Source organism: Centrocercus urophasianus, unplaced genomic scaffold (genome assembly GCF_019232065.1).
Source record: "Centrocercus urophasianus isolate 14NV4802_14NV808 unplaced genomic scaffold, USGS_Curo_1.0 seq_13, whole genome shotgun sequence".
NCBI classification, from domain to species: domain Eukaryota; kingdom Metazoa; phylum Chordata; class Aves; order Galliformes; family Phasianidae; genus Centrocercus; species Centrocercus urophasianus.
The window spans coordinates 5,696,567-5,709,720 of NW_024884475.1; the positions used below are offsets into that span (position 1 = coordinate 5,696,567).

At 39.1% G+C, this 13,154-nt stretch overlaps 1 protein-coding gene across 3 annotated transcripts in view; it reads right to left on the bottom strand.

Moving 5' to 3' along the window:
- Positions 1–2,366: 2,366 nt before the first annotated feature.
- CTBP1 (C-terminal binding protein 1) overlaps positions 2,367–13,154 on the bottom strand; it is a 166,282-nt gene continuing 155,494 nt past the window's right edge. For 2 of the 3 annotated variants that reach the window (XM_042812075.1, XM_042812077.1), the window contains exons 6-9: positions 12,684–12,814; positions 10,421–10,548; positions 7,915–8,032; positions 2,367–3,841 (exon numbers count right to left, since the gene is read on the bottom strand). In XM_042812075.1, coding sequence (XP_042668009.1) covers positions 3,655–3,841; positions 7,915–8,032; positions 10,421–10,548; positions 12,684–12,814 — 564 coding nt within the window. In that variant the 3' untranslated portion in view covers positions 2,367–3,654. The remainder of the gene's footprint in view (positions 3,842–7,914; positions 8,033–10,420; positions 10,549–12,683; positions 12,815–13,154) is intronic. The other variant, XM_042812076.1, reaches the window with a different exon arrangement.

Here is a 13,154-nt window from a genome sequence, read left to right on the forward strand (position 1 = left end):
AGTCCAATGACTGCTTCTTCCCTGCTTTTTGCCTGTATGTTTGATTTTTGGCTTTTTCTTCTCCAACTCACAAAAGGTAGAAAAGTGGGAGTGAATAAAGGAAACACCGGCAGTGCTGCCCTCTCCTTCAATGAGAACAAAGGACCTTATCCAAGAGTCCACTGAGATTAACAGGGGAAGAAAATTCTTTGGTCTGAGGCAAGAAGTGAGTGGGTAACAGCAATCTCACTCATTTGGAGAGCCAGCCTTAACTGGCTTGAGGTGGAGAGCTGCATAAGAAAACAGAGCACTTTCTCCTTATCTCGTAGTATGGTAGCAGACCTGTTATGACCCTTGAACAGTGTTCTTACATTATGGATTAGGAAAAAAGTTACGAAATCTAACAAAAACAAGTGGATGGAATTTCAGGATTACATCTGATATACTATTAGAAATCTTTTCCAGTCTCTCTGCTGATAAGACGTCTTTTCCCAATCTCCATTTATGCTTGTCCACATCAGTGTTTCTTTTGCATTTCTTCTTCCTCCTCAGCATCTCATTATTTATACAAGTCATTTTCCGCACTGAGCCTCTGCCTTAATCTTCAAAAAGCCAAGTTACTCCAAGTTCTTCTCACCTGATAAGCCCCCACCTCTTCAGCCATTTGGAATCTGCTACAACTTCAGCCAGAGTTCCTCCCTTTGAAGGTGCTTGGGCAAAACTGCCTACCAAATGCTCTATGTCCTGTGTAGCATCACTGATTTGCTCAATCACTACAAAAAAATAATTCACCTGTTGTATTTGCAATCACTTTTTTTTTTTTTTTTTTTTTTTTTTTTTTTTTTCCCCACAGCAGCAATGAATCAGCCCCAGCATGGGAAATGCTTATAACTCCTGACAAGTCTTTGTTCTGACTGCATGTGTACAGCTGGCATCTTCCCACTACTGGCAGCACCAAGCTCATCTCTTGGCCACAATCCTTAATTTAGGCAACACAAAAAATCAGAGTGCCTTCAATCACCTCCCCTGTCACCCTTCATTTTATCTTCCAGTACCACCTCAGGCCATCTCCCCTTGCCCTCCTCTGCCATTGCCTATTCAGTTGCTATTTTCCCACTGACTTGTGCACAAATTCTTTCCAGCACATACATTACCAGATGGAGGAAATCATGTTTCTACAACCTAGCAAAATCAGCTGTAAAAGATATGTTAGTATGAGAGAACGAGGTTTCTTTGTTTATTGTGGCACACTTTTCCAATTAGTCATTTACTCGGTTATTTTTATTTTTTACTTTCAAATTTGCTCTAAAGCTTCTCAGATGATAACCCAGAAGTCAGTACACATTGGTCTTTTGTACTGCCTGGATGACTTTTCCCTTCTGCTCCAATAAAAGCAGGAAACTGGATTACCCTTCGGCAGTAAGACTGACAAATATATCTCAAGTACTAGCACAGAACTATTGAACATGCATCACCACAGCAGCAAAGCCCTATTACACCCAACACTGCAGTATTTCAGGCTCAAATCCTGAAAAAAGCTCTGCCTGAGCAAGCATGGATGATGACCCCAACACTGTGCAGAACACTTCAGAGCTACACGCTGTAAATAGTGATGGCTTCCGTTCTTTTTTTCATTTATTGATTCACTGGAAACAAAGCTTACTTATATAAGCTCTGTCAAAACTGATGCTGGAGGAAGAAAACAACTGCCTTGGTTTTCCTCCAGAAATCTGGTTCCTTTGCTAACAAATTAAACAGTCAGCAATCCATGGCAACCAGATGTTAAATGTTTGTTTACGTTCGTTCAAGAAGGTTCTTCAGTCCTGCAAAGAGTCATCTTAAGACGTGAATTACCAATGAAATACAACAATACACTTCAACTGCAGGAGACTGCATTTGATTTTTTTGTTTGTTTGTTTTTTTGCCACACAGCTGACTAGCAGCCTCCTTCCACTCATCATGGAGACAAAATTTCACTTACCTGTTCCTTGAAAACAGACCCACAATTAATTATCCACCTTTCTTGATTTGCAATCTGCTGACATCTTCCTAACAGAACTGGAGGCCGTTTTGGACAGGAACTGTCTTCAGAACAGCTCAGCAACCGTAAGTGGGCAGCTATGCTCAGATTAATGAACTAACAAGAGACAACCTAGGAGGCTTGTCTCCAGATTCACGTCTCTCCAGTCAGTACTTCTCTCGCAGCAGCTCAATTTGCTCTTTACACCACACAGGGATGAAGGCCATCTCAAGGAGGTGAAGGCTTCCAGCTGAAAACCTGCCTGAAAAACACCGCCTGTGAAACAGACTCCTTCCGCACGACAAACGCAATCCCGTTCTGCCGCACGCCTCCATCATCCCAACATAAATAAAACAATGCACACTTCTCATGTTGGACTTCGGCAAAAGACGTTTATTATTATTATTGTCGTGGTGCTGTTGTACCTGCTCTGCTCTGCCCACAGTGGTGGCACAAACGCTGTTACCATATTGTAGCTGATGATGCCGACGCACAAATCAAAATCCATCTTAATTTCAAACTCCATTAGAAACACAGGAAAGAAGATCGACATTTACGAAACGTAAAGGGAAAAAATGGCATGGAAAGAAATTTTTTTTCTTTTATTTTTCAAGCTTCCAAGACGGTATTACAAACAACAGAGAGCAAAGTAAAGCTAGAAATGAAATACTTGACAGCATCTGTTTAAAAATTACAGCTAAGAAACCTAATAAAAGTTGAATAAACAGTTACTAGAAATAAAAATTTTTACACATATGGTATTTGTCTGGGATTTTTATTTCTTTAAAATAATTCATACAAATGGTTACAGTCACAAACATGATTTTAACCAAAATATTGCTAGCCTACCACATTACCAGGAAGGAATCAATGTAGGCAATGAAATGCTGCTACTTTTCAGTAGTCTAGTGCCTTTTTCTCATACCACCAATAATATATACTTTAACTGGTGACAAAAAGCACAATGCTCGTTTATACAAAACCTTTTTTTTTTTTTTCCTCAAAATCTCTTTGCAAGGTTGTCTTCATTTTGAAACAAGGGAATTCATGCCAAAATTAGGAGAAATGGTTTTTCTGTTGTTTACTTAATTATTCTAAAAAATAAGACAAGCAGGTAGAAAAAACAATGCACTGTGTGGCGTAGAAAGAAAAATGGGAAAAATTCATTGTCCTGAGAAGTTTGCCAACTGCCTCATTTTGGGGCATGTTTTAAAATATAAAAGAAAGGATTTTTAATCTCAAAATTGGTTTGCTGAATGCCTCCCTTACGTTTTTCCTTGTTGACAGCTAAGCAAACAAACCCTTTTTAATGTTCTAAAAACTGTACACAGACAAGTACATTCATGATATAATTAACTACTAACTTCTCTTGCTTAACAAAGAACCCATAGGACACAGAAACAGTGAATCAGTTCACTGGACAGGGACAAACTACAATTTATACGGAGGAAAAAATGTTTCCAAATCTTCTTTTTGTCTCCCACCTTTTCCTTTTATACTGTATATTGGACCAGTTTCTAAACCAATAATCGTCTCCTCCTTTAAGTTCATGGTTTTGCCTTGATCAAAATCCAGGGTTTTGTGTTTGTTTTGTTGTTTTCTTTTCCACACGCTGAAGTTGAAATCTCCGATGCTGGGAATGCTGTTTTCGTAGGCTACAATTGGTCGCTTGGGTGGTCTCTATCAGCTTCTGGTTTGACAGTTTGGCCGGGAGAAGGAGCATGGGGCGGGTGGGCTACAGCAGGGAGGCCGTGTGATAAAGACATAGGGTTGGGGACAATTCCTTCTACTGCTGTAGGTATGCCAGTCGGAGCCACACTTACAACACCTGGGGGATACCTGCTGAGAAAAGAAAATGAGAACATTCATTACAACCAAATGATGGCTGAAAGCAAAGCCCACCTTGCCTCCTCAAAAAGGTACGGAGATGTTTATTTTACTTTCAGACCGGTGAGAAACACAGTCGGTTAAGCTGAAGATAAGATGCCATATGTGGATCCTGTCAAAACATGCTGTATGTTACTCAAATGAGAAGTAAGATTTGGTACTTTTTTTTTTCTTTTCTTTATGATTTCAGATTTAATAGCAAGCATCCTTCACAAAGTATACCTCAGCAAGAAGCAACTGAGGCTAGACCTGCACACACAAACGTACCTGTCCTCTGACTTTTCATCAGCGTGATCTTTGGAGACATTTTTCTCATTCTCATACGCAAATTTTGACATTTCACTGTTGCAGCTTGAATAATAGAATCATTAAGGTTGGAAAAGACTTCTATGATCACCTAGTCCAACCATTCACCTACTGCCAACATTGCCCACTAAACCACGTCCCTCAGTGCTACATCTACCCTTTCCTGGAACACATGCAGGGATGGAGACTCCACCACCTCCCTGGGCAGCCTGTTCAAATGCCACACCACTCTTCCTGAGAAATTCTTCCTAATATCCAACCTGAACCTCCCCTGGTACAACCTGAGGCCATTTCCTCTTAACCTATTGCTCTTATTTGGGACAACCCCCACCTTGCCACAACCTCCTTTCAGGGAGCTGTTGAGAGCTCCTGTGAGCCTCTTCTTCTCCAGACCAAACAATCCCAGACTTAGGTGAAAAACTATTTCTTTAAACTTACCTTGTAATCAGAGCTTTCTAACAGTCCCCTAGAAGAGCTATCACATTCACACTCTTAAGATGACAATTTCATGTCTATTACACCAGACTTTTTTTTTTAGCACCAAACTTGCCATGCTTTTTGTCTGAAATTCAGTTACAACAGAGGCCAAGTGCTTTAGGCTGACTGCCTTCTTTTTAACCCAATACTGAAACACTGTGGGAACAGCTCTCTACAGATACTTTGCCAGAGGAGCTCAGCACAATGATGGGGTCACTGTACACACGCTTGGTCATCCTAAGAAAAGCTGCTACAGATGGAACGCTGACTGTTACCTGGGATGGATAACCAGGCTGTGAAAGACTGCACCACCTGCAGGCCAGAGAAATTTGTTCCCACTTGTACACATATTCCCAGTCTTCCTATGCTCGTTCCTTCTCCAGACAGTTTCCTTAGAATTAATTAGTTGTTGCTAATTAAATTAGTTGCTTGTTTCAGTATTTCCATTTGAATCTCACTAGTCAAATTTGCTTCAATTCCTAGGAATACTGACTATTATTTAAATTATTATTTTGTTTATTCAAATTTCATTTTGAAACAGCTTATCCACTACTCCAGATGCACTATTCTATCTTATGACACACACAGACTGAAAATGGGTAGTGAAATACCTCAGTGTGAAACAACTCCTGAATGGTTACCATCAGCTAACTCTCATCCGAGTGCCTCTTAAGGATGAAGATATTTTCATTTTCTACATGTTAGAAGGCTGAAAAATATGTCAACGTGCCCATAAATTGCACAACTACTGCTTGCTAGCTGTCAAATTTCACTCTGCCTATAATCTGCTTTCACTGTGGCATGGGGAATGGCACTGTCACTTAACAGGCAGCTTAGTAAGTACCCAGTAGTAACAGAAAAGCAGTGCATATGATGCTGCTTCACCAAAACTATTATCAATAGATCCTTCTCAGAAATATCATCAACTTTTCTCATGGGACAGGTCCTGTTTGCTGAACCTTTTGTGTTGATAGGAAAAACGCTTTGTTTTCCCCAGAATGGGACAGTATTCAGAAGATCTAGATTATATTCTGCTGATGAATGCTCCATGTTCCTTGTTAGTGATAATATCTGATACTTTAAGAGCTTCATCCTTTATCAAAACTCCAGTAAGTGACATATTCAGAATTAAATAGCCTTCCTAGGTTAAGTTTACTGAAAAAGCTATTTGCATTTTTTAACATATAAATTATTATCCCAGGTCTTATCTTTTAATGCAACTACATGACTATGATAGTTATTACACTGTTATTACATTACACTGCCCGTGACAGACTCCAGAACTCAGCTGTGATGACAATCTTGTATTGCAGTGAGGAGTGAACTGATCATTCAATACAGTTTTTTCTAACTCTGTATTTAATAAAGCTGGGAATTAAGCACCACCAAATTCTACTACTAAAACCAACTTCTTCACAAAGCTTGCTCTTCAAGTTTCACTTATTTTACACTGCAAAAAATAACAATTGCTTTCATTCACATTCAAAGCCTACTTTATCAGCCCTTCAAATAGAAGCCTCTAGGTATTTGCTGTACAACTCATCTTGTTCAAAATGTTCCAAGTGAGATCTACTTTGCATTTAAAAGCAATTGCAAAGTAACAGTTTACTTATTATTTTCTTCATTGAAAAAAAAACAACTGAAACAATGTCTAAAAAAAGCATTTAGTTCTGTGCTTATCCTGTTTACATTAAATAAACAAGGATCTTGTACATCATTATCTTCACAAATGCTCCTAAGTTAAAACCCACTGCTAACTGTACAGCCTGCTTCTGCTGGTCTTTTGATTCCTAGGAGAGAACAACCAACTGTGTTTTATTTGGATACATACCCTGCTGCTTAAGTGCCATGACACAGCTGGAGTTACCACCCCCAGCTCAGGAACACCTGCCCTTAAGCCTCAGCTGCATTCAGATGTGCCCCAAGTCATCCAAATTTAAAGCAAGGAAACCAAATGCTGCATGCTTGAACACATTTCAAATAAAACCAACTAAAAATAAAACCAGCTTTCTTCAGATATTTAGAGCTATGGGGGTACTTTATCCAAAATTATACACCTTGATGTGATCTGACGTATGTGCGTGTTGAGCAGACCAAAATTATTCTTTTCTTCTGACATGCTTACAGCTACTGGTAAGGAGATTATGGCAGAGGACAGTGATTTTCTCTCTGTTATCTCTCCATCACTTCCTGAAGAAACTACTAGAACTCTGTAGACTTAAGAGCTAAACCACACTTCTCAGTATTGCACAGCTGGGTTCTCAGACAGGATCATCCAAAAAGAATTCCTACACCCCTTAAAAGTAAGAGAAAGTCCTGAAGACAGACAACAATAAGAAAGATGTTCAAAGACTGAGAGCAGAAAGATTAGGAGAAAGAACTTAGAAAAAAAGTAATGGAAGTACTGAAAGTCCCATCCCTCAAGACACTGCCTTCCAGCAGCTGTTTGTAGCCTTCTCAGCCACTTCTATCCTACTTATGAGTAAATACCATACTAGAAGATGACAAGAATAAAATAAAATTGCAGACTTTTTTATAAATAAAAATTGCATGAAGCTTGCTACTAGATAAAATCTGCTGCTGGGTCAGCTGCTAGGGGTAAAGGGACAGAGAAAGACCATCAAGCAACCAAAGTAACTGAGGAATACTCAATGTTAAAAAAAAAAATGGCCCCTCTATTTATTATTAAAAACTGCTTTTCAGAGTTGATTGAGATTGCACTGATCGAATCTCCCAAATGTCTGTAAGGAATATCTTAATAAAAAAAATCACAAAATTTACAAAACACTGCTTTAAGCATGTTTTCATAAACACTGCAGGCTATTCCACTGTACTTACTATTGAATTATTTATGCTCTTGTGTCTGGAGCACATAACAATACTTTATTATCAAAAATCTTTCTGTAACAAACTGCTGCATCACCCTTAGCAAATGAACACCAACTTCCACTGACCTCATTAGAGATGACCAAAACTGTTTCTGTGGAACATACAAAAGCTTGTATATTGTTCAGATATTATTAACTACGCACACATAAGAGAAAGATAAGAAAGGGAAACATACCTAAGCACTGCATGTCTGATTTTAGCAGCCAGCAAAACACTCTCATTCTCCTGAATGCAACAACTACGAAAACGACATAGCTGAAGCCTAATTCAGAAACACTTCATTTATTAACAGGAAGGTCCCTTCTTTCTACCTCTCCATTAAGCAAGTATTTCTTTTATGCCTGCAGCACACTTACCTGTATGCAGCACCATTAAGCTCTGGATGAACAACTCCGGGATCCATGCTGGCCCAATGTGTAGCTGCAGTCAAATGATCTTTGTTAACACAGTTTTTCAGACTGTCTGGAATACGACCTAGGATGAAGTAAGGGAAGAGAAGCAAATTTAAAAATATATTTTTGTAATTTAAAAATTTACCTATGTTAAAAACAGAGCCAGAAAGTTTTGTGTATATAAAATACATAAAATCACACTATGAGCTCCATTTCTGATCTTTGCTGTTCCTCTTTTTTTGGGTGGGGACTTAATTACGAAAGCACTGCATAATTTTTTTATCTGTTTTTCTTTAATAGTCTCTTATACACAAAGTCTCAATAAATCCATAATCCCCAAGATGTACACTTCCCAATGAGCTAAAATCTGAATAAAGTCAGTCTTAGTTCAGTGTAAGACAAGGTACATGCTCTGTTATGGGTTTTTATTTATCATTTATCTTCAGATGGTAGATGATGTGTGCAATCATTTACTGCATTTTCCAAACAGCTTCTCCCTTGACACCCTTTCCCCATTGTATTCCCCCATGTCATTCACATATTCAGCTTCATCCTACACTTCCTGTACTTTTCCTATATTTGTTTCTCTGCAATTCATTGTCTTTCTCACCTGCCTAACATTGGCCTTTGTTTGATTTTAGTACCCAACCATGTTCAAACACCGAAGTGATGACAGCTTTACTGTAAATCAATGATTTAGATCACTGATAGCACAATCACACCCTTTAGTAAAACACAGGCCTGCCTTCTGAGGCACATACAGCTGGGTTATTGCACAACGTGTAACACAGAACTATCTTTGTGTAGCTGACTTCTGCTCAGTTTTCGTATCTTAGTCCATTAACATTTATTTACACATCGATCATTCCCCAAGCAGGTATGGTATGCTGGTTTGTGCAATCTTTCCCAAAGCTGTTTGGAAGTATCTAACAGATACACGACAACCTGATGAATGCAATATTTGAGTCCTTCGGGACTATAAGCACAAAGACTAATTCCAGCAAAGGGATGATCAGATTCTTTAGGTTACCTCTCAGAGAGAAACAGGCCTGTACAGGGCGATTTGGGTCAGGAGTTTCAGAGGTGCCTTTAATCACCATCCAAAGAATCCTTCCTACACCGAATATCAATGAAACTGAGTCATCTATCCTCCCTAAGCACAAGATACAGGACAGGCTACTGCCAGCGCTTCTTTGTACAGCAGAGAAATGCGTTGCCAATGAACCACTCTCAAGGTGACACACTCAGCCCTTCATGTCTGTAGAGCATTCAGCCTATATTGCCAAGGGGAAAACAGCAAAGTCCTACTAAAGAGAGAACATTAGTGCTTAATGAATCATTTTCCAGCATGAAAAACCTTCCTTTTATTTCAGGCTACAAGGGATTCAAACTAAAGCCAAATGGCTTACTCTTCTCATTTTATTTATTAGCAGTGCATATTCAGGACATAACTATTTTTTTTTTAAATGTGAATAGTTTACAATTACATGGTAGTTATTCAACAAAGAGACCTTGCCCTTAAAAACAACAGACTTCCTGTGGAATGCTTTAAAAAGAGAAACATCTAAAAAGGAGTACCAACTAACACATACCGAAAGCTTTGTTTTTACATGAGTTGTAATACAAGCATGGCTTGGAACAGCATGAAACTCTACACGCTTTATCTCCGAGTATTACAGCTTAAAGACACTGAAATTCCAGGCTAAAACAAATTTACAAATACAAAAATACAAAGAAAAATGAATAAAGGAAATTTTTGGGGACATCTAACAAAATCCACAGATAGACCACAGGTTGAGAGAGCCGAGGCTTTTCAGCCTGGAGAAGAGAAGGTGAGGAAGACATGACAGTAGACTTGCAGTATCTAAAGCAAGGCTGTAAGAAGGAAGGGATGACTTCTCTTGCAGGATTTGTTGTGATAGACAAGGGAAAATGGTTTCAATCCAGAAGAGGGGAGATTATTAGACTGGACATAAAGAAGAAGTTTTTTACAATAAAAGTGATGAGGCACTGGCCCAGGTTGCCCACAGACGTAGTAGAAGCCCCATCCTTGGAGGCATTCAAGATCAGGCTGGACAGGGCTCTGAGCACCTGATGGAGCTGTAGGTGCTCCTGTTCATTGCAGGAGAGTTGGACAGATGGCCTTTAAGGGTCCCTTCCAACTCAAAAGATGCTATGATATACAATATCAGCAATATCTGGACGATTTGCAGTCAAATCCATCACGTGGCTAGTACTTACAAGCAACAGAGATGAAAAACTACATTTTCACTTCCTGCCTTCTCTTTGTAATTGTAATTATGATCCAACACAATCTGCTCATGCTGAGAACACTTAGTTGGTATTTACCGGTTTCTATGTTCCAAACATTAGAAGCAGTAAGCAAAGACTAAGTTTGGTTCTTTCCAGCATCCTTCAGGACCATTAAAAAGAAATACACAGTAAAGGACATGACAAGGTGAGTTAATACCTGTGATCGCCCTTCGGATCTCTCGCGCTGCTTCCTCCCGCATCTCAATTGAGGCTTGTTCACTATACCAGGCTGCATGTGGGGTACAGATCAGGTTTGGTGCATCCTTCAAGGGGCCCTGACTAAAGCTAAATGAAGATTTAAAACAAGATCAAATGACAAAACAAATTGGGGGTGGGGGAATAGGGAAATCCAGAGGGATTTGTATATACATTCTACTAAATTCTACAATAGAAAATAATTGCTTTTATATTCCTTGTTGGTTTGTTTTTAACTCCATCACTACATAAAACATCTCATAGACTCAAAGAGTACAACTTAAGTAAAGTAGCACTAGTAGCAACATTAGCTTCCGTTCAATGCACTTATTGTTAACTACAGCCACGGTCGTTCCAGTATTCATGCAGAGATGCATTAAGCAAGACCCAGATTAATTCAGGATGCCACTCTGTCCATCCATCACAGTTTTATTACATTAGCTAACAAAGCTTTCTTTCTCAAGAATCACTGTCTGGCACTTAGTCATTAAAAAAATAACTGTTATTTGCAAATTGATTATTGACACAGGCTTGTCAATCAGCATCCCCAGCTTTTTGATAACTAATTCACTTTTTCTATTATTTTAAACTACTTCTTCTTTCATGTTTTGCATAAACACTACACAGAAAGAAGGAAATTTACTTGACGGATCGATTTTCAGGGAAAGCAATGAATCTATATAATGTGCTTTCAGAAATACAGAGTAAGAAAACTGAAAACAGTGGGAGCTTGCTCCTCCTACCTATTTTCAGTTTTAATAATCCTCAGTCAAGTGCAACACTGGTAGAGCTCATATTTTAAGACAAAAGTGTGCTTTCAGAGTTGGTAATAATTCATAAAATTATAGATTTCATCAGCAGTTTAATAAACATCAGAATATCTGGCAAAGCTCTCAAATAAAGGTTGCACGCTGCGATCAGATAGACATGCAGCATTGAAGCCAAAGGAAATTGTGGCTGTAATCCTGCAACTGAATCTCTGCAGATGGCATCTCCATGCAGTAAATGGGGCTTCCTATAGGTGCAAAGGTCTGCCTGTGCAGATCCGAGATCTGAATTGGGAAGAATATATACAGCTGGAAGTCCCTTGAGCTGTTTAGATTCTAGCTTTGCACAGCACTACTGCATTGTAATGTCTACATTTAGAAGTAAATGAATGCAGGGTATAAATAAAAGTATTTGTGATATCACACTGTGTCTCAGTAGATACTAAAATTCTACCTCTAAGGACCCCAACACTCTATTTTTAAAACTTCTGTTATCTCCTGCAAGCTGATACAACAGAGACTGTCCCCTCTCCATTCTTCACAACCTGCCCTCAAGTCCTGAATCTGTTCCTGTTCAAAAACCTATGTGGATGGTTCCTGTTAAAATTAGCATTTCTCCCTGCCCAGACTGAGCAAGTGGAAAAGGCTCGTCACATGCAAGCACTAAGGTACTGCAGCCTTCTCATAATTCAGAAGTCAGGCTCAAGACTCCAGGACAACAGGGCTTGTTTCTCATTAGCAGTGCTGGTACCACAACACCAATGCCACCTTGGGGAGTGGCACATCTTGGCATAAACCACTGGAGATGCTCGGTGGCATTCAGAAAAGTAAGGCTAATGCTAGAGCTCTGCTCATGGCAGTAGAGTTACTTCTCTCCTGCTGAAGAGAAATGGTAAAAGAAATTCAAATCTGAACTTTAGGCAGTTTCCTTATCTTTCATTTTTAGTGACCTGGCATGTTTGTGGCTTTCTTGTGAGGGAATCTGGACAGAAAGTCTGCCTTTTCTATCAGAGCAGTGTCAAAGCAGTTGTTTCTCACACCAAAGCTCAATCCTTTGCCTTCTGAAAGCTTGTTCAGACCACGTCAGTTGCCTCCAGCTTTTAGTCAGTGACGAAGGAAAACTCCTCTCAAAGCCATGACACAAAGCCATGCCCAGCACTAGAACTTCAGTCTAGTCTGATATTTGTACTGAATAAACACATTAGATTTTTAATTCCTTCTTCTAAAGGCATTAAAGTCTTGGATGACATTTTTTTCCCCCGCTTCCGACCACATACACAAGCTCCATCTACTTTTGCATTAGTCCAGTGCTGCACAGATTCATGTTGCTTTACTAAGGAGTATTTAGCTACCAAATGAAGGGAAAACTCATTTACTTATTGCTGTTGATTGTATCATGCACTACGACTTAAAAATAAGAAAGTGAACAAAATAAAAAGAAAAGAAAAGGAAAAGCACCTGAATGGTTCTGACTCATGTACATCTAAGGCTGCCCCTCGTATCCTTCCTTCCTTCAGGGCCTGTGCAAGTGCTTTTTCGTCTACTAACCCACCTCGAGCTGTGTTGACCAGGAAAGCCCCTTGTCTCATCTAGGGAAAGTTAAAAACAAGAATGATGAAATAAAAATAAATGAAATAAAATCGTTGTGGCATTATTTTTTACTCAAAAGAAGCATCCATTACAACAAAGGCTATTCAGCTGATTTAACCTGTAACATTTGTCTTCCCTTTCCACTGGAAAGTACCACAAAATGCGATGCTTCTAACATAAAATGCTATTTCACAGCATTTAATAATCTTGTTTCTTTTAAGTAGTGTCTTTTCACAGAAGCGTTGTTTCACATATTGTGCAGTAACATGATCAAAAGATATAACTGTGCATATGAAACTGACAGATCATTTTATGCCTTTTTATTTCACTGTGAAATTG